The sequence below is a fragment of the Nannospalax galili genome, unplaced genomic scaffold (assembly GCF_000622305.1).
Source record: "Nannospalax galili isolate Female #2095 unplaced genomic scaffold, S.galili_v1.0 scaffold612, whole genome shotgun sequence".
Lineage (NCBI taxonomy): Eukaryota > Metazoa > Chordata > Mammalia > Rodentia > Spalacidae > Nannospalax > Nannospalax galili.
Window position 1 is genome coordinate 3,120,719 of NW_008333388.1, and position 22,501 is coordinate 3,143,219.

A 22,501-nucleotide genomic window follows, 5' to 3' on the forward strand; every position below is an offset into this window, starting at 1 on the left:
TTATTTATTTCCCACTCTACATTGTAGATCCATTTTAAATAAAAGGGAAAAAAGGGGAGGGGAAGAGTGTAAAGACTGCAGGAGAATTCAACCGAAATGTCTTCCACGCATACGGACATGCCTATTGGTCTTACCGCTTTAGACTTACATTAGCTTGCCCAAGGCACACAGACGACACATCTTGCTCAGGGGACTGGGGGTGGGGGTGGGGGGCAGAATTCAGTATCAGAGACCACTGTGACCCACACTGGCCCACTGACTCTCAACAGGAGAGGTATCCTATCACCCCATTCGGTAGATGAAGATACTAAAGTTCAAAGGGAATAAACAGGTAGTTTGAGGGCACAGAGCTAATAAAATCCAAGTGAGGAGTTGAGGTGGGTCTGTGTCCTGTATAATCCTCATATTTTATGACCTGGATGAGACTACTCAAGGATGTAACCTTCCTAAATGTAATCATTCTTCATTCTTTCCATAACTTTCTCAATTTTGGGGGGGGGGGTTGGGAGGTGGGTAGGAGAGGTGGTGAGAGGTTGAGGGAAACCTTTTATAGCCATTTATTTTTTCTTTCTAAATAAGTTTATAGGTTTTTTGAAAAGCAAATATCATAATAGTGTAACTCCTTGATTAGACTCAAGTCTTCATTCTTTTTAAAGATTAAAATTTTTATTTTTGTCATATGTGTGTGAGTGGCTGCCAAGTGGGTGTGAGAGCCACTGGAGCTGGAGTTACAGGTGATAGTGATCCCCCAGATGTGGGTGCTGGGAACTGAACTCGAGTCCTCTGCAAAAGCAGGAAGTGCCCTGCCATCTCGCCACTCTCCAGCCCCTCATTTCTTACTAATTTAAAATGATTAAGACTGTAAAGAGTCAGTGAACCACAGGACTAATTTTTAAGTCTGTCCTGTTTATTTCTGTTCTCCACAAGTTCTTATCCCAGAGGCTACATGATCAGAAGTAAACGAGAGGGCAAAGTCACTAAAAACTGAGGTATAAGACAAAAAGGCTCCTATCAAGTGTTGTTTAAGACAGAATGGTAAATTATTTTTTTCTGAAACTTTTCACGAAGTCCAATGCCTACCAAAGAGGAGGGACCAGAAACAGAGGCTGGGAAGTATGTAATGCCACAAAACCAATGCAACACACCTGCATCCAATGGCAATACGGGGCTTCAGGGAACTGCTAAAATCAAAACAAATACTTATATAACACAGAGAAAGCAAATTACATACAGATTGATGAAAGACAGAGGGCACAAAGCTCTCAGTACATGTATTTCAAAACAGTAATACCCTAGAGCCTGGGATTCTAAAATCGTATCATAAACCTTCCTATTAATTGGCATTTCCTAAAAGCAATGTCCTTAGGCAAGCAGGCCCAGTAGCACAGCGATAGCTTTTATCACTGGGAAAAACTAGAGAGCTGGCAACGACTCCAGCGAGAATTTGCCTAGAGGAAAGGGAAAATGTCTGAGCTAATCTTTTCACTGCACAGAGCATCCAGGACCCACCGAGGACTCACGGGAAGAGGCTGTGGCAAGCATGATAAGTTTGCTTTATAAGTCAGAATGCAGTACACGACACAAACAAATCTTACGCTCAAAAACTTAACTCTTTCCAGAATGTCTTTCCTCTGAGAAATACATGGAAAGAGAGAAAATAACTCAAGTTTTTAAAAGTCAGTGTTTTAGATTTCCTTTCAGAATTGCATTTTCATCTGAAAAGCAATTAAACAGAAATTCTTACCAAATGTGAACAATGAGAAAAGGGGAGGAGGATGTCCTGTCTCCCATAGCTTATTCTCTTTCCTGACTGTCTGTGACTGCTGTATGTAGTCCTGAATCCTACCAAATCTGCTGCTCATTTAAGAGACAGGATATCAATATAACTACTTTTCATACGCAAATATGTGCATATGGTGTCATTTAATCTGAGCTGACATTCCACAGCCTGCTATGTAATCCTGCACATCTTTTAGGCAGCCAATCGACAGGATGGTTCTTTCAGCACTTGGGTCAACTCCACCCCTTCCTGGGACCACCGATCTCAGGTTCTTGGGTAGAGAGGAGCAGTGTCTACTTCTAAGTGGGTTTAAAAAAAAAGCCTATACTTGTACTTGGTCTTCTCACTCCAATTCTGCTGTTCTTCACGTGGCACTGGAGAGTCCGCTTGTGCCAGCCTGCACAGCATATGGGGCTACACAGGATATTCGGGATGTTCTTGAATGCTAACAAGAGGACCAACTCCAAAAGACTCTAACGTTCTCTAAGATGCATAACTTAAGGCCCAGCACTCAGGAGGCAGAGGCAGGAGGATCTCTGTGAGACTGAGGCCAGCCTGGTCTACATAGCGAGTTCCAGGCTAGCTGGGGCTGCAGCACAGAGATGCTGTCACAAACAGACTAAGAAAAAAAGCAAACTATGACTTAAGCCAGTAACTTAGGGTGACAGAATTGTTTCCAGTTAGGGGTAAGGGAGCAGGTGCAGAGTTAATCAGATAATCATCTTGGAGCTTAAAAGCAAACCAAAACAATGCTAACATATCTTCAAGAAGCTTGAATATAGTTTCCTCCCATGATATCTTCCTAGAACCCCATGGTAAGAGCGCCATGTTCCTGTCCACACTACAAAGTTTGCCTTGTTATTTGTGAATTCTAGATAGCTCCTAGAAGGCTAAAAAATGTTTAGTTGTTAATGGCTTAAAAGTTGGGCTCTAGAAACTCCTTCAATTAACAGCAACCACAAACAAACTTGAAGAGTGAATATGTAGATTAATAGTACTTAGGACAGAGGAAGTCTCTTCTCTCCCACAGCCTCTAGAGATCTTGCTGGGTATCTTTCCTTTTGCAAACAGTAAACCAAAGAGCACTGTGCACAGGACTGGGATTCTGTACAAACTAAAAGTTTTGATCCCAGAGATGCTTCATTGTCAAGGTGCAGGGATAAGACACAACCACTCAGAGTCACTGCAGAACAACAGCTAGAAGAGGGAAATATGGATATAGACTTTTACTTCTAGAGAAACAGTGGCTGCCATGAGATAGGTGTGTGTCTGTTACCACATACTGTCTCCCTGCATCCAGGGCCCCAACCAGAGGACCCTGGTAGAAGGCAACACACTGGTTTTAGTCTTTATCTTCTGGTTTTCTTCATGGAAGCTGTGGTGTCAGGAGCCAGCTCATGACTACCAGTCTGCTCTTTCAAACTCCTGCCATTACTACAGTGGGGCATGCTCAAACTAGACCCACTTCCAAGCATATGAGGTTCTGAGAGGCCATGAGACACTCCCATAGGACCTCAACTTCAAATTGCTAAGGAAATCATTTCGATTTAATGAAATATTAATTTCCATTATTCATGATCTATAAACTCTTCTCAGCACTGACAGGCCCCAAAGCAGTCAGTGGAGTTCACAGCTTCTTTGGAGAGAGTTGCTTGGGTTGTTAGTGACACCTGGGGTTGCTACTGTTATGCCTGGAAGCCACAGTCATAGGACAAGGTCCTTTATAAACTATTGTCACACCTGGAAAACCCCTCAACAAAACTGGCTGCTTCTCACAGTGATATTTGTGATATTTTAGGTAAGTCTAAATGAGCTGGGTGCCAGAGGATTTAATAACCCTCTTTTGGAGACTGTGATCATATCTGCTTGGAATTGGCTATGTCAATAGGATCTGAAAATAAGTAACAGTCCTTGCCCAGTACAAACTGAAATAACAGAATTTCAACTTTTAAATTAGTACTACCCAGGAAAAACTGGCCTGGTGCCACTGAACCTCAGAGAACCATCCAGGTGCCCTGGCCCACTATTCAACAAGGCTGGCCACATATAAAAGCATCCCATGACATTCTGGGTTTGATTCACTCCAGCTGACAAAGGCTCTTATCCTTTTATGGTCTTGATCAGATTGCTGAAGAATCAACAACAGCACTTTTATTTTTAAAGGCAGGGCCTCACTGTGTAGCCCAGGCTGGCCTCAAACTCACAGAGATCCGTCTGCCTCTGCCTCCCGAGTGTGTGGCAACAAAAGAAAAAGGCCAGACATCAATCCACACTTAAATGTAAGGATTAAATGCATAGGAACACAAAAAGCTGCCGCTGTCAGAAAGTGACTGCTAAACAAAAATCAATGTACGAGCACATCTTTTAGAGAGAAATTATTCCAACAGGAATCTTCAAATCATAAATGTCAGAGACAGAAACAATTTCAGAGATAATTTAATCCTACCTGATTTTTAGGATAACGGGGAAACTAAAGCATAGAACAAATAAGTGGTTTAAAGCAGGCAATAATGCAAAATCCCAACAAAAGTAAGTCTGGCCAAGTCGGGGTGGCAGGTGTACCTCAGTCCTGGCCACTGAGAGGCTGAGGCATGAGCTGGTCAAAATTCAAGATCAATCTGGTCTGGAAACTAAGCCTCCCAATGCTTAACACAAAGCTAGTCTCACTGCGTTCACACTCAAGTACCTCAATCCTTAAGATATAAGGGACCCTTACGATCTTCTCTTAAGAGGACATCATCTATCAAGGGATATAGAAAACTATATAGAGCTGTAAAATAATGGTTTCACTGAAAGCATTATTCTTGGTTAGTGAAAACTAGAGGGGGTAATTAAACTGGTAGATACAAATCCAACCATCAATGTATCCTATCATTAATTATATCAAATATTAGCAAGAGCAAACACTGCAATTAAAAGGCACACAATATCAAAATAGGCAATTCTATCCACCCCCCAAGTACTGTAGAGTTCTGTCTCCAAGGAGCTCACTAACTGTAGCAAGGCACATATAAGGGTGGGCAGTAAAGGAACGGAAGATATACAGGGCCAACAGTTATCAAGTAAGAGGCTGCAATGGCAGAACTAACACCAAATCAAGAGAGCTTCAGTGCCAGGGATGCACAAGGACATTGCATAAGGATAGAAACATAATCTAATAGTGATAAAAAGCTCACATATCAGGCAATCACAGCAGTCATAATGCGTGGCATCCAGGATCTTTAGAGCACAGTAAGCAAACGTGAAAACCACAAAAAGGAGGATAGTGATTCTTGAATCGGGGCTGGAGAGCTGTAATATCCCTCCTTACTACTGATGAAACCAGGCAAGAGCACAGACTTAAAAACAAGCCAGACAGGCGATACCTTCAGTCGAGTTCTTGGCCAGGATGGATAAAGGCTCTTCCAGACAGTAACCCAACATACTACTGGAAACATGAACAGCAGACCCCAATTCTATCCAAAGGGATACTGACAATGGATTGCCGTTGATCTGATCCTCCTGGAACAGGGACCTCTGGCTGACTAGATTTATCAGAAGGACAGATGGGGGCAATAGATGGGGGTCCTGACAACACAGTGGACATTGGCAGGGATGACAGAGTATGGAGGCTCTAGAGGGAGAAGAAGGCTGTTTATCTGACGAGTTTATATTCATACTCAGATGCCACGGAACTCAGAAAGTAAGTGACTGTGACCAGTAATAGTCATATATATAGAGATTAGAAATGCATGTGAAAACGTCTCAATGTCAGTTGCCTTAAAATGAATTTTTCTGTATGAAACTGTATTTTAACAACGAAGTGGAGATCTTTTCTAAACATTAAAACCTCATTTAATTTTATGTCTTGTAGAGTTTATAATCAGTAAAAGATTGTACAAGCGTAATAATTCCTCTGTAAACCTAAAAATGTACACCCAATTTTGAAAGAGATGTACCCTAGCTCAGAAAAATGTTATTGAATAGGTTAATGCTGTTGTAATGAAATGCTTCTTTTAATTAAAAAAAAAAAAAAAAAAAAAGAAAGCCCAGGACCATTTGCTACTGTTTGTATCTCAAAGGTTCCCAAAAGGCCCGTGTGCTTTTTAAAGGCGTGGGCCCCAGCTTGGTACTGTCTGGAGTCTGTGGGAACTAGTGGGAGGTCCCCAAAAGTGACCCTGGGAGGACTGTGGGACCCTGTTCTTGTCTTCCTGTTCCTTCAAGTCCCTACATGAGGTGGACAGCTTTGCTCAGCCACACGCCCCCTGCTGCTAGGTGATAAATTACAGACCTTCACAAGTGAGCAAGCCACTGTGAATCTTCCCTCTTTCTAAGTTGTTTACCTCACTCAGATCTTTGCTGTAGTGGACAGCTGACTACACACCAGCCAAACAATACTACCAAACACTCTTATTTAGCCATATTCACCAGGAGAGATCACAGACCTGGGGTCATAAAACAAGTTTCCATAAATTAAAAAAAAAACAAAACAAAAACCATGCACATTGCACCAAATAGGCTCTCTGATCACAATGAAACGAAATCAGAAATCAGTAAATTTTGAATAAATCCTCATTGTTCTGAAATGTATAAATCGAATACTTCATTTCCACACAATCCATGGAAGTGAAGAAGAAATAGAAAAGGTATTAGGAAACACTTTGTATTGAATAATAATTACAATATAACATATCATAATGTATGTTCTTCACATAAAGAGATGGAGACTTATTACTTTGAATAATTGTATTAGAAAAGAAAGTAAATGAAGTGATGGTCAAGCTTCTACGCCTTATTTAAGTCACTAGAAGAACACTACACTCAAAGAAAGAAGAGGAGTAAAAACAAAGGCAGAAATCAGTAAGTAACCAATAGACAATTAATGTTTTCAGAATACAAAAAGTGATAAACCTCTAAGGAGCATATTCAAGAAAAAAAAATCACAAAAGACCAATACCAGCATTGCAAAACCTACAGACCTGATGAGCTACAGGGACTATCATTAACAACACCAAAGAGTCTGACAACTTGAATGAAACAAACAAGTTCCCTGAAGAATACAATTCACTAAAATGATGAAATGGAAAATCCAAATAGCTCTGTATCTGTTAGAGAAATTGAGTTAATCAGGTCAAAGCTTCCTTTAAGGACAGTGAAGAATGGCTTGGTCTCACTGAGCTGTATCAAATACGGAAGAAATAAGTGTCCTTACATGAGCTCTTCCAGGAAGGAACACTCAACTGGGTCTCAGGCCTGTGTATGGCCCATACCAAAATCTGACAAGGACACTACTAAAAGGAAAAAAGGAAATTATATACAGGCCACTGTCCCTCATCAACACAGACACATCCCTTATAAATATTAGCAAGTTGGGTCCAGTGTTTTACATAAAACGTGATGGATTATGACCAAATGGGGTTTTATTCTAGGAGTGTAAGGCTAGTTTAACATTAAAAAAGTAGGCACATGCCTTTAATCCCAGCACTTGGGAGGCAGAAGCAGGAGGATCTCTGTGAGTTTGAGGCCAGCCTGGTCTACATAGTGAGTTCCACGAAAGCTGGGGCTACAGGGAGACCCTGTCCAAAAAAAACCAAAAAAAAAAAAAAAAAAAAGGAAAAATCATCCATTTTATCACAATTAGAGAGGAAAATCATACAATCATTTAAATAGATGCCAAAACCAGAATCAGATGGATTATAATAAAACCTGACATAATAAAACCTCAATAAGCCAGACAGAGTGTCACACACCTGACATCCCAGCACTGGGGAGATGGAGGCAGGAAGGCTACAAGTACAAGGCCAGCCCGGGCAACACAAAAACCAAACCAAACCCATCTCCCGACAAGCCCCTTTAATCTAATAAGGCTAATATAGAAATCTATAAACAACAGTGTCCTTAATGCTCAAGTGTTTCCCTGTAGGGCTGGAAATAAGATCCACTGACCTGTCCTCACCACAGCCCTGTACCAATAGTTTCTCCACTCCAATGATACAAGAGAGAGAGGACACAGACCAAAGGTAAAACACACTGTCTATACATGCATAACAGTTCATCATGAAACCCTAACATCTAATGGAGTTACAAAAACGACTTTTGGATCTAAGTAGTCAATTGAACAAAGTTTTATTATAAAGCTGATGTAAAAGAAAACTCAACTGCATATATAACACTAATCTCAAAAAAAAAAAAAACCCTCACAATGAAATTTCAAAATAAAATTCTACAAAAGCAACAAACAAAAATATTTTGGAAAAGAGCATGTCCCATTAATCAGAACTGGACCTATTTTTCTTTTTAAAAATAAATAAATAAATTTATTTATTTATTTATTTATTTATTTTTATTTTATGTGTAGGAGTGTTAAAACCTGCATGTGTGCAAGCTCACCCATGTCATACAGTGCCCACAGAGGACAAAAAAAGGCATCAGGTCCCCTGGAACTGGAGTTACGGACAGTTGTTAACCACCATGTGGGTGCTGGGAATCAAACCCAGGTCTTCTGTAAGAACAGCCAGTGTTCTTAGCCACTGAGCCATTTCTCTAGCCCCTTGAGCTAGTTTTCTGCACCCCTGGTTCACAAGTGTCTGTAATTCTGGCTCCAGAGGATCTGGTGGGCTTCTCTAACTTCTGTGGGCACCTGCACACATATACATATACACACCCAGACACACATATGAAATAAAAATAAATCCTGAGTTAAAAAATTTTTTTAAAGGCTCACAATATCCTTACAAAACAAATCAGGAGACAGACTCTTCATAATTGACTAAATTGTCAACTGTCTCCCAAGTGTCTTGAAATTTTAACATATTCTAACCATCACACTTTTAAATATAAGATGTCCAATTCACTCTAAATTTTACAAAGAAGTGCAAAGAACTAAGACAATCTACAGCAATCTTGTAAAACAATTACAAAGTCAGAAGACTCATATCACTTATTTTTCAGACACACTAAAAAGCTATGGTAATAAAAATAACATGTATTGGTTTAGACACCAAAACACCAATGTAACTGCATTACCTGGCCCCATACATACAGTCTTTTCAGTTTTAACAAAGGGTATGATACAATCCAAATAGGAAAGGAGAGTTAAAGAAATAATCTTGAAACAACTTACTCTCTATATGGGAGAAAAAAAAAACCCTTGACTCCTACCTCATAGTACATACAAAAACTAATTCAAGTGGGATCATGAACTGAACATGAAAACTGGAAGCTAGTGTGGTGGTGCACGCCTTTAATCCTGGCACTTGTGGGGCAGAGACAGGTGGATCTCTAGGAGTTTGAGGCCAGTGTGTCTACATAGTGAATTCTAGGCCATTCCAGGGCCAGAGTGAGACCCTGTCTCAAATAAACAAATATTATAACTAGAAGACAACACAGGAGAGTATCTTTGGGAACCTGGGATGGTTTATTAGCAACAACACAAAAAGCAACAGCCATAAAGAAAAAATTGACTTCATCAATTCTGCACAAAGATATCATGGAATAGTCAAGACACATACTAGCTTCTTACATTTGCAAAACTACAGATCTTACAGACAGAGGACTAGCATCCAGGATATGTAACAACCCAATAAAAAACAGGCAAAACATTCTTAACCAACACTTCACAAACGAAATATATTCAAATAGCACAAGCATACACCAAAGTGCCCAATGGCATTGTCATTGGGAAAATGCAAATTAAAATCACAATAAAATACCATTACACACCCACCAGGATGGCTAAAATGAAAAGGACTGACACCACCGTATGCTGGTGAGGACACAGAACAACCAGACACCCGCCCATTAGTGGTGGAGTACAAATGCAACAACCATCTGGGAAAATGGCTGGCAGTTTCCATACAATACTAAATAAACTGAGCAGTTCTAGTTACCACCCTAAAGCAATATGTGCACACACCCAGAGACTTGTATAAGAACATTCACTAAAGTTCTATTCGTAACAGCCAAAAGCCAGAAGTAGTCCCATGTCACTGACAGAAAACTGGACAAACTGCGGTCCACGTACCCGGAAGAAAGTCCCATGTGCCCCACCCCTATGTACCCAGTTGCTAAAAAACTGGCAGCTACTGAAATACACAACATTGGTGGATCTCAAAATGCTATGCTCAGGGAAAGAAGCCTTACATCAAAGATTAGATGATTCTACAACAAACAAGCAAAATTCATCTATGAGAGGGAAAAGAGACTTGCTGCCTTTGGGAAGGGCAGGTGAGGATTTCCCAGAAGAGGCATCAAGTCACTCTGGTGACATTAATATTCTATTTATTTACTGAGATAGGGTCTTTCTATATAGCTCAGGTTGGCCTCAAATTGGGAGATCCTTCTACCTCTGCTTCTGGTTGCCAGTTGCTGAGATTACCACACACCTGGCAATGTTCTGAATCTTAACAGCGTTTTTGTTGCATAGGTCTGTCAAAATCAATGGTATGTTTCAACTTGTGCATTTCACTGTATGCAAATCAGCTTCAAGGGGGAAAAACAAACAGTGAACACTAGTTAATAATACGCATGGCAGAGTGCCTGGGGAGAACTAGAGAAGCATGCGACTAGCTCTGAAGTGTGTACAACAGGACTGCTGGATGACACTGGAAAGGACGGATGCACTATCACACGTTGTGGAATCCAGCTGGCAGGTGTACCCGTGCTTGCTGGGATGCTTTTTCAATAGTTTCAAACAGAATGCTGAAAGAAATCAACTGGCTTATCTCTTAGGACAACCAAGAGTGGATCGTAGGTTGGCCAGGGACTGCTAAGGACCCCAGTCACCCCAGGAAAACCACGAAGCCAGGAAGGAAGTTCAGTGGTCAGTATAGTAAAGTGAAGGGTAAAGAGTATCGGGTCAAAGCTCAGGAACACAAAAGTTCAAGGCCTGGTGGACATAAGGCCCAGGCAGCAAGACAGGAGGGGCTCAGTCACTTTTGGGCCTCAGTAGGCTGCCTTTGCTTCCTCCACAGCTCAGCAAGAACATGGAATTCTCTTTGGTGCCTGGTACCCAGCATTATCCAGCACGCTAGATTTTCCAAGACGCATAAGGACACAGTTGGAGGATTTAAAGCCATTGATGAGGAGAAAGGAAGAAGGGACGGAAATGAATTAAAAATTCCAAAGGGAGAGAGTGTGACTCACTCGCTTCTTGATGGGTAACTACCCTTTTAAATTGCATCTTGTGAAAACAGCGGAGGAGCACTGAATGTAAAAGTGCTTCTGGGCAGAGCTGATTAAAAAGGAATAAAGCTCTTTTAAAAGGTTGTTCTGAGTTATTTGGCAACATTCGCATTCTGGTGGATGGGTGACTCAGATCCCACCGATGGTCCTTTTCATCTCCAGAGCTATGATTCTTTTAGGGGATAACAGCCACCAGTAATTGTTTGTCTCCTGAGACCTGGAGATGCTCAGTTGAGCTGATGGTATAAACGATTAGCACCAGGCTTGATTCGATGAGCTTTCACAGAGACCCTGTGCTCTGTCCTTGAGCGGCCTGCTGTGTTCCTTCACTTCCTGCGGGCAATGCTATCACAGGTGATTTGCTACAAACTTGCCACAAACAGCCAGGCTCCCCCTGCTGTGGCTTTTCTTTACCCTAATTGTAATCTTTTTTTTTTTTTTTTTTGGCATCTTTTGAAACAGGGTTTCCTTGTAGTCCCAACTTTCCTGGAACTTACTATGTAGACCAGGCTGGCTTTGAACTCACGAAGATCTGCCTGCCTCTGCCTCCCAAATGCTGGGATTAAAGGTGTGCGCCACCACAACCAGCTACTTGTAATCTTTTAAGTAAGAAGCAGGGTCTGGAGAAATGGCTCAGAGGTTGAGTGCTTACTGATCTTGCAGAGGACTCAGGTTCAGCTCCCAGCACCAACACAGCAGCTAACATCTGCCTATAGCTCCAGTACTAGGGGGATCTGATGCTGCCCTCTAGTGACTTCTGAGGGCCCTTGCATGCATGTGGTACACATACACACTCAGGTACACACACACACACACACACACACACACACACACACACAAATAATAAGGAAACAAACCTTTAAGTAGAAGCAAACCAGGCTGGACACAGGAAGACCAGCAGGGACAGCTGAGCTAATTAAAACTTGACCTTAAGAACACTTAACTTTCAGCACTGATGGCTCAACTGCCACTACTTGTAATTTTTAACCTAGTTTAAAATTAACCTCTGTAAAACACCTTACTAGGCAAACAAATGTCAGTCACAACTGTGTGGTAAGGAGGAGAAATAACTAACGGACAGTAGTGAAGTGACCCTCTGTGTGTGGCGCTGGGCTGCTCTGGGTGAGCCAGCTACTTTTCAAATACCCTCTGTGCAGGATAACAGAGAACCATACAGTCAGTCAGAAATCCCACAGAGAACACATCATGTCAAAACCAGTTTTCTGGGCCACTCCTTAATTCACAATGATGCTAAATTGGAGAAGGATTTTCTGTCTCGTGCCCAATGTAGACTACTACTTCAACTAACACAGAATTTCCCCTAAATGCTTTACTGCGGGGACCTGTACTGAAAATGTACCTTGACAAAGCAAACAAGAGCCCACAAAGCTGCATTTTTTATACTGCAGACCATGGGGAGGAGACAGCAGCCGTGTGGGCCACAGACCACGGGCAGCATCGGGACGGCTTGGTGGCTCCCAGCTTGCACGTCGTCACCTCTTAAGAGACCGGCTGCAGTGAAGACTCAAGTCGTAGATCACTTTTTGTCTGAAAGCAAAGCGCTTGTTGCCCTCTCGAGGTAAATTCAAGAAGAGAGCAGTGCTGGCCCTGTGCAGTCATCACTGAGAGCCTTTCCTCTCTCACATGCTTTTTGGACAAACACATCGTGATCGCATTTTCATCAAAAAAACAGATAAGTTATGGTTAAATGCTAGTAGGCACCAGAACACTTCTGCACACATTTCACAAAATTTATTTGTATTTAATGAAATTTTTTTTTTTTTTTTTTTTTTTTTTGAGACAGGATCTCCGTGTAGCCCCAGTTGGCCTGGATCTCACAGAGATCCCCCTGCCTCTGCCTCCTGAGTGCTGAGATTAAAGTCGTGCACCACCATGCTCGAATTTATATTTAATCTTTTAAAAAGTATTTTACTTATTTTAAAAGTATATTATTCTGTGCGTGTATAATATTTGTGTGTGCATGTGAGTTCAGATGTGCACATGCCACAGGACTCACATGGAGGTCAGATGACAACGTTCAGAATTCGGTTCGCTCCATAGTTTGAGGCTATTTCTCTGCTGTTTCTGTGTTGTGTTGGCTACTCTAGGCTAGCTGCCCCCCAGCTTCCAGGAAATTCTCCTATCTCTGCCTCCCCTCTCACTGAAAGAATGCTAGGATTAAAACTATGTGCCACAGCTGAGCCATCTTGCCAGCCACAGTTACGTTTTTAATGTGTGTGGGGTGAGTGTGTACATGTGTAAGGAGGCCAGAGGACAACCTCAGGTGAATGGTCTCGACAGCTCACCCTGCTGGGGGTTTTCAGAGTGGCATCAATTCCAGTCAGTAACCCTCCAGGCTCTGCTACCATTCCAGTGTCCTGGGCTTTGAACTAATGAATGTTGCTCCCTGAAATCACAATTTATTTAAGTTGTAGTCTGACTTTTTCATAAGAGGGGTGAGTTGGATTTATATCATTGCTCCTCTGAAGTGTGAAAACTTCAGGGTCTACTAAGCATGACTCATACTTATGAACCATTAAGGTTTTAAACAAGCAGTAAAAATAGACACCATCTCATTCAACTACCAAGTCAACACTCCCAAAAGTCACACTCCTAAAAGTCTCAAGTCAGGGACAAAGATTCATGTGTCACATTCATTTGTCAATCAAACAGATGTACTTGCTCACTGCACATTCACCAGCAACTGAATCCGTTTTATGCAGCCTCTCACGCTATCCCTGACCTTTATCAATACTGTTGAAAAAGCTCCTTTTTACTTTTCATTTCCACAAACCTGAAGGAGAGCAACAGGAGCAGTAGGGCCTGCACAAGGAGGTACTACCTCAATTCCGAGGTAACCCCTCCTCCCAGGTCATTTCTGCCAATATTTGATGATATAGACTGATATTCGTTCAGAGTCCATTCATGTATTTACTTAGGTTTTAGCCACAGTAAAGCCAACCTTAAGTCCACTCCTACTTATCAGCACACAAATCTCTAGAGGCAGCACATTTCAACCACCTTGAAGTGGGCTGTGACCTTTTCCTCTCCTTTCACAGAAGCCAGAGACAAGCCTGATGGTGCTAGGAGCCTCAGAAAGACAAGTCTACATTCCTTTCAACATCTTCAAGTTCTGATGATCTACATACAATCCACAGCACCCCTTTCTACAATAACCTTCCCCTCAGGGCAGTTTCCACACCAATAGTCACTAGCATCATGGCAAAGTTAAGGTTCTGAAAACAAAGTTTCCTGGAGTTTCTATTCCCACTCTGACTATATAAGCTTGGGCAAACTGCTTTGTCTTGCTGTGCCTTAGATTCCTCATATGTAAAGCAGAGGTGACCTGAACGCCGAACTCAAAGGCTACTGTATTAAGTGAATCAAACACCTATCACGATGCCGGGTGTGTTGTACATACACAAATGTAAACATCTCCTTGGCTCCTGGTTTCTTTCTCCCTCAGCTCTAACAGGCCTGTGACCACCAACACACACACTGCCTTTTCCCTTGGGTATCATACCTTCGGGACGTGAAACTCTCACACTAGGTGATCTCAGCCCTTGATGTCACTCATGAGCTGACAGTCCTTAATGTGTACCACCAGCTGAGATTTCCTGGGTCTGTACCCTGTCAGACATCTCTTGTGAACGTGTTGGAGGCATTTCAAGCCCCAAACCCGAGCTTCCCTGCGCTTTTCTATCTCAGCATATGGCATTACCCTCCACATAGATGGGAGTCATTCTTGGCCTTCCTTCCCCCAACCTGCCTCTTCTCCATCACCATTACCACCCCCTTGTCTGAGCCAAGGCCAACAAGGAAGCCTCTAGGCTTCTTACGTTTACTCTTGCAACCCTCTAATCCATTAGCCCAAATGGCCTTCCTTATTAATCAGAATGTATCACTCCTACCCCTCAAACAATCTACTTCCTTCTGCATTTCATATAAAACTCCAACTCCTTGGCAGTTACACCCTTGCCAAATGCTGCACCCTGCTACTGGACTTACCAATCCCAAGAATTACGAGACAGTAATTTTCTGTGCATTATAAATTACTCAGGCTCAGGTGTTCTGCTATAGCAGTGTAAAACTGACTAAGACAAACCACTTACTCATAAATAAAATTATTTGGTAGTTATTAGTTACTAGTAAATTACAAAATTTAAAATAATCAATTGTTTTAATGATTTTACATCAGCTAAATGTTTCTGACAAAGAATATCCAGTCCTGGGCTGGTGACATGGCTCAGAGGATAAAAGTGCTTGCAAGTGAAGTCTGATGACCTGAGTTTGATCCCCGGAACCCAGAGTGGGAGAGAACTGATGCCTGAAAGTTGTCCTCCGACTCCACATGGCATGCCCGTGTCCTTCTTCCTGCTCTCTCACTAATAAAATACCCAGGTTTCTTGGCGGGTGGACTGAAAACTCAACTAGGCCAGTTAAAACTAGTCCTAGTTTGGACAGTTTGGATCAGCCCAAGTCTGAAAAGATCTACAGACCACAGCTAGTGAATCTTTCAGAGAAGGCACTATGCCAGGAGAACATATTTGCTTCTTCCTAAAGGACTGGTTCAATGAAAAATCATTTTTTTCCCCACTAAAAAACAAAGAATACAAGAAATTCAGAACATTCATGTGGAACAGAAAGGAACCTCACAGGCTACTGCTAGGAGATAAAGGGACAACCACTTCAGAGTGTGGGTGAAGGGGGTTTCTTACTTGACAGCTTCGTAAATATTGTTTGAAGTATGTCCTGATAGGGCATCATGTAAATTTCGGATAAAATAATCTCTGTATTCTTCTGGTAGGGCCATAAATGTTCCACCCATCACAATGAACTCCACTTTATCCACGCTGTGACCAAGCTGTTTTAACTGAAAGAAAAACACATCATCAGCATTAGAAAGGCACTGCAGCCACTCGGGGGTACTGGCAATTTCTATTTTTATTCCGTAGTCTCACTAGCATAGTTTAAAAATGAGAAGCATGTTTTGGTAATTCTGTAGATTAAAAAAAAAAAAGTCTCAAAGATGGCTGAAGAGATGGCTCAGCAGTTAATGGTACTTGTTGGTCCGCTGAGGACCTGAGTTCGGTTCCTAGTGCCCACAATAGGGGGCTCACAACCCTCCATACTCTAGTTCCAGGAGATCTGAAGCCCTCTGGCCTTCACAGGCACATGATGAATAACTCACGCAGGCACACACAAATACACATAAAAATAAGTCTTTTTAAAAAATCTCAAAGAAAACATTTATTGCTCAAATAAGAAGGGAGAGTGAGATTTAAAACCAAACCAGTAGCTCAATATCAACAGAGTAGGAATTTAAAAACAGAAAGGCAGAAAATAGGAAATGTACGATATAATAAATATAAGAACAATATAATGTAATATCCAATATAGTAAATATTCATCACTCGTATTGTATGTCAGACTTTGTGACTATGAAGCATAACCTGGACTTTATGAAGGTAGACAGAAAGAAAGCTAGGTTAGAAAGAAAAGTCAAGAATGTAGCTTAAGAGCCGGGCATGGTGATGTACACTTGAATCCTAGCACTTGGGAGGCAGAGGCAGGCAGGTCTGTGAGTTCCAGTCCAGCTGGATCTACAGGGAGATGCTATCTCAAAAAGACTAAAAAAAAAAAAAAAAGCAGCTTAAAATTAGACACAGGCCCTTAACCCCACCCCCTTCTTCAAAACCAAACAAAATGGATGTCTAAGCACTAAGAAATTAAATACTACGTCCCCTCTACTACAGGAAAGAATTGCACAAATCTTCTACTATGTCAACTAAAATAAGCCAAAATTCTAATTTTGAAAAACAAATATTTAATTTTTTTTTGCTGTATATTAAGCTTGAGGAAGCCAGGGTCAAACACCATGTTAACAACTAGAATTGATATACTGTGTGGATGGAGCTGGAGAGATGGCTCAGTGGTTAAGAGAAGTTACTGATCTTCCAAAGGACCCACGTTTGGTTCCCAGCACCCACATCAGGCAGTTCATAGCTACCTGTAACTCCAGTTCTAGGGGATCCAGCTTCCGACCTCCACAGGCACATGCATGCATGTGGTGCACATAAACTCACGCAGGCATACATATGTATACATAAATAAATCTTTAAAATATAGATCATGTAAAGAATGTCTACACTAACTATACAAAAATGGAACTGTTTTAAAATAGTTGTTTCTGAAAATGGCCAGTAACAATTTGTATTAGATGTATGTGTATCTAAGTGTACATGTATCCATACATCAACACTAAAAGAGTTCTTCTCTGTCCATAACTGTTTATAAAGAATACACATCAAAACCATCCTGAGAGCTTTTCAAAAACTTTAAACAGCTAGACATGCTCGGAGGCAGAGGCAGGGGGATCTTTGTGAGTTCCAGGTCAGCTGTCTTAAAAAGACCGACCCCCCCCCGCCCCCTCTAAACCAGACAAGATACCAGCACTTCCAGAGGTGGGGATTGGCTCAAAGCCATAAGTTTCTCCAATGAGTCTAGTGCACTTGCAATTAGAGTAGAACTGTAAATTATTCCAGGCTAGTTTCCTCACATCTACACAGAGCCCTCTATTTTGTTCTGTTTTTTGTCTTTTTGTTTCTCTGTAGCCCCAGTGCCTGGAACTCACTATATAGACCAGGCTGGCCTTGAACTCACAGATATCTGCCTGCCTCTGTGTCCCAAGTGCTGGGATTAAAGGCCTGTGACATAACACCCGGCAGTCCTCTATTTTGTAAGCATAAATATTTACCCTAAACATAGTTCTACATTTTAAAATTTTTAATTAATTAATCTATTTTTGGCTTTTTGATACAAGGACTCTCTATAACCCTGGCTGGCCTGGAACTCGCGATGTAGCCCAGGCTACCTTCTATTTCACAGAGATTCGTGTGCCTCTGCCTCCAGAGTGCTGGGATTAAAGGTATGCAACACCATACCCATCTTAGCTCCACATTTTAAATGAGTTAAATATCATGGCTGAGGTCATTTTAGAACATGTTTTTCCAAGCTATGTGGGCTTCCCAGGTGGAGTCCTTTCCTCCTGCAGGGAATCAAAGCAAACACGTTCTGGGGTGACAGTGAAGTGATCATCAGAACTGGGTAGTATTCGCTAATAGTTACATAAACCCAGAAGCTTGTTTGCTGCGCTTCACGTACCTTTCATTTTTCAATTTTGTATTTATAAGTTAATTACTGTAACAAAAATGAATGCGCTTCCATTTGAAAAGTTGGACAAGTATAATCAAAGACAGTATGTTCAAGGTCATTTACACGCTGTTTTTACTCAACTACATCAATGTATAATTTCTAGGCAATAAAATCCACTAACTTTAAGGCACAACTGGTGAGTTCTGAGTTCTGTCAGCACCAGCACCACCAGCATAGAACAAGACAGTCTTGAGAGTTCCCCAAGCACTCTGTTGTCAGTCCCTACCCCACTGAGAAACCAGCACAATGCTTCCTGACCTAGGCTTATGGAAACTAAAACCTAATTTACACATGTTCCTAAGTGACTTCCTTCAAACCAGAAGAACAAAGAACACAAAACCCTTTTGCTGGACGGACATACACATACACATACACACACACCCCTTAAAGAAAACAGTCTCTAGAGAGTACATGAGTTTTGACCATGCAAGGCACTGTGAAAGTCTCCTTTAGACAAGTTAAAACTTACTAAGAAGCCAGGCGTGGTGGCGCACGCCTTTAATCCAGGCAGGGGGATATCTATGAGTTCAAGTCCAGCCTGGCCTACATAGTGAGTACCAGGACAACTGGGGCTACAGGAAGACCCTGTCTCAAAAAGACAAAACAACAACAACAACAACAACAACAACAACAAAACACAAAAAACTTACTAAGGGGGAAAAATACTCTTTTTGTTCTTATTTCACAAGGGATTCAAATCAAGGAATGACATATTATTATTAAGTATAAAAACTATTTTAAGAAAACTTTGAAAATTTTACCTGTTCTATCCGGTGTCTTGTCTGTAGATAAGGGTCGTATCTAGCTCGGATGGCTCGCATGGAAGTTGGCTAAGCAAACAAAAAAAAAACATTCTGTTACATCCAGATCAAGTTAAAAAAGAAGAGCACTGAGGTAGTGAAGGCTGTGTGAAAACGAGAGTTCTCAGCATTGGGATACCAAAACCTGCCTTGCAGCCTCCTTCCTTTCTCAGTCTCACCAGGGTTCAGGCTAGCCCCACCCCCATGTCCAAGGGTACCTGTCTTCTTGGCTCACATTTACATTCTGTGGACATGTGATGGCATCTAAAGTGTTCTACCTATCATAAAGATGCACACAGACACCCAAAAGGCCTTTAAACAAGGTATTACACACGGCTTGTAATGACTTAACAGTCTTGATGCTACCATCACATAGTGGAGTTCTCGACAACAATGACATGGTATACTGGCACACAAGGTTCTTTGAGGTATGCTATAAAAGGTCAGGCATGGTGACTCACAACAATAATCCTAGTAGTTGGGAGGCAGAGGCAGGAAGACTACCAAAAGTTAAGGCCAGCCTGAGTTACAATGAAACCTCAATCTATCAACCAACCAACCAACCAACCAACCAACCAACCAACCAACCAACCAACCAATCAATGGGGAAGGGAGCTGTTTTGATACATTACTTTGTATCTTAAAGAGTAAAAAATTGGAGCTGGAGAGATGGCTCAGTAGTTAAGAGCACTGGCTGCTCTTGAGAGGACCTAGGTTTGGTTCCCAGCACCTACATGGCAGCTAACAACCATCCATAACTCCAATTCCAGGGGATCTGATGCCCTCTTCTGGCCTCTGCAGGTTTGCATGTACAGGTGCACTTACATACATGCAGGCAAACTCACACATATAAAATTAAAATAAAAATAATTTTTTTTAAAAAAAAGTAAAAAAATTGGGGCTGGAGAGATGGCTCAGCGGTTAAAAACACTGGTTGTTCTTGCAGAAGACCTGGGTTCGAATCCCAGCACCCACATGACAGCTAACAACTGTCTGTAATTCCAGTTCCAGGGGATCCGACAGCCTCTTCTGTCTTCTGCAGGAATTGCACGACCTGGGTGCACTTACCCACATGCAGGGAATACACGCAGACACATAAAATAAAAATAATAAACAAAATTTTTTTTTTAAGTAAAAAATTAAATGACAGAAACCAGGAAAAAAATAAATAAATAAAAGCCATATCCAAGAAGAAAAAGTCATGTGACTTGTTGGTATCTGACCCCTTCTGAATGTCCAGATTCCTCCCAAAGCTGCTCCCTGGCCTTCTGTCTATACTCCAGTTCCTTTCCACACGACTGTCAGAATGGCCCCTTGCTTTAAACCTACTGGCTTCTGCAGATACCCCTAGTGAAGACTCCTTACTCTGACTCACAACCCCTCCCTCAGTTCCTCTCCAACTGCCCCCTCCCCCTCCCACTATGTACCAGAGCACCTCACCCTCCTTCCTACCTCGGCCCTTTCTTTGAGCTGTTCTCTCCTGGGAATGAGCCTTCTTGACATTCTTGTGACTCACTCCTTTTTCCATCAAGAGTCAGTCACCCTTTAGAGAGTCCCTCCTGACCAAGGCTCAGGGTTCCCATCTGTCCTTACCACACTCAGCTTCGCCTCTCTGCCTAGCATTTGCTATGATCTGGTATTTCTTGCTTGGCTCTTTACCTTCTTCTCTTGTTAGAATGTAAATGCTGGCTCTTCATGCTGAAGAACAACACCCCTGGAGTGCAGTGGGCACAGCAGCTGCCACTGACTATCTCTCCCTGCCAGCTGTTTAAGCCTCTGTGCCTCAGTTTCCTCACCATAAGACTGGGGTAATCACACTGTCTGTCGGCTAAACACTGCTGTAAGGCTTGAAGGTGTAAAGCACTAGGACAGTGTTTGGGATATGTTGGTAGTAAATGCTCACGCCAGGATCTCTCCAGTGTTGACTAAGATACGGTACTAGTAGACACACAACAAGTATGTGACAAACAGCTATTATAATCAGGAGGAAAGTACAAACTCGAACTTTTCAGTGCTAGTCCTTGTAATGCCACACTGTGCATGGAATGTGATATGACATCTTCCCAGATACCTGCAAAGGACTTTACCTCATAGCCAGTGTAAGACTGGGTTGAATACTCAAAATCTGAATCTGGTCCTCCAGGGCAGTACCTGCAGATGCAATGACAGGGCAGGGGGGTCAGGGCAGGGAGGCTTGGCTCACTTGTGTAGCTCGGGTATCTACAGTCCCCCAAATCCCAGCAAAGAGGCTTCACTTTCAATTCAAACAACGTCTACCCTTGCAGTGGCTACAAATAGATCACTGTTTACCAATAAGCAAACAAGAAAACCGAGCAAAGGAACAAGATGACATTCATTTTCAGAACATTAGTTATTTTACAGGTTTAACAACAGGCACCAAAACAACAGTTTTCCCATTTGGACTGACTTCATGCTTTCCTGGGACCCATACTTGGGAACCCTTCTCCTGCCCCCCTTTAATCTTCCTATGTGAAGTCATGCCTTTGTGTCCACTAATTCTTCCAGATATCTAACATGTATTTATAAGAATAACCTTCTTATTTTGATACTTTTCTGGTCCAAATTCATTTTGAATTTGACACTGGAATTCAGGAAGCTCATATTTCAATGTAAATTTATCCAGTTAACTCCATGTTTACTGTTTTGAGTTTATAACCTACATATCTTTTTAACATTGCAACATGTGTGTTCCACTTTAAAAGCACTGAAATTCCAATGGCTGCTTGTTTCAGAGAACAAACATGAATCTATTTAATCAAAGTTTTAAATGTTTCTAGTCTGTACTACTAAGACATTAGGGAATTTACCTACCAGGTCAACTAAAATGCATGCAATATTATTAATCATCATACTTACACACATATGTTCCCTGTAAAACTGATGTGTGGACATCTGTGGGGTTTGCACATCACAGCCACAACAGCAATCTATAAAGGAAAGATGAATTACAAAGCCATTATGGCTGCGCATGGTGGCACACATCCTTAATCAAGGCCAGCCTGGTCTACATAGCAAGTTGCAGGCTAGCTGGGGCAACAGACAAACAAAACACAAAAGAGAAAAAAGAAAGAAAAGCATTAACAAAAATCCTGAAGAGCTAGTTACCCCTAAGAAGGAAGGGGAGAAATGCAATCAGAGCAGCAGCACATCAGAGTCTTCAAGGTATTGAAAAGCTGAAATATTTATACAATCTGAAGAGAAACCAGAGTGTCTTCTTCATGAAGACTGACAATGGGGCAGAAATTAATGAAATTGAAACAAAGAAAACAATATAAAGAATCAATGAATCCAAGAGCTCGTTCTTCGAAAAGATAAACAAGATTGACAGACCACTAGTCCAGTTGACCAAAAGAAAGAAGAGCACCTCCAAATCAAGAAAATCAGAGATGAAAGGGGAAACATCACAACAGACACCAGAAAGATACAGAACATTATAAGGGAATACTCTAAAAACCTATATAATACTATATTGGAAAACCTAGAAGAAATGGACGGATATCTAAAGGCATGGGAACCACCAAAA

At 41.6% G+C, this 22,501-nt stretch overlaps 1 protein-coding gene across 2 annotated transcripts in view; it reads right to left on the reverse strand.

Annotated features, from left to right (window-relative positions):
• Window positions 1–22,501, reverse strand: part of Elp3 (elongator acetyltransferase complex subunit 3) — a 78,441-nt gene that overhangs the window by 42,297 nt on the left and 13,643 nt on the right. Inside the window, exons 4-7 of one of the 2 annotated variants that reach the window (XM_008828136.3) lie at window positions 21,835–21,905; window positions 21,045–21,108; window positions 18,919–18,987; window positions 15,661–15,815 (exon numbers count right to left, since the gene is read on the reverse strand). In XM_008828136.3, the coding sequence (XP_008826358.1) occupies window positions 15,661–15,815; window positions 18,919–18,987; window positions 21,045–21,108; window positions 21,835–21,905 (359 nt within the window). The remainder of the gene's footprint in view (window positions 1–15,660; window positions 15,816–18,918; window positions 18,988–21,044; window positions 21,109–21,834; window positions 21,906–22,501) is intronic. The other variant, XM_029561130.1, reaches the window with a different exon arrangement.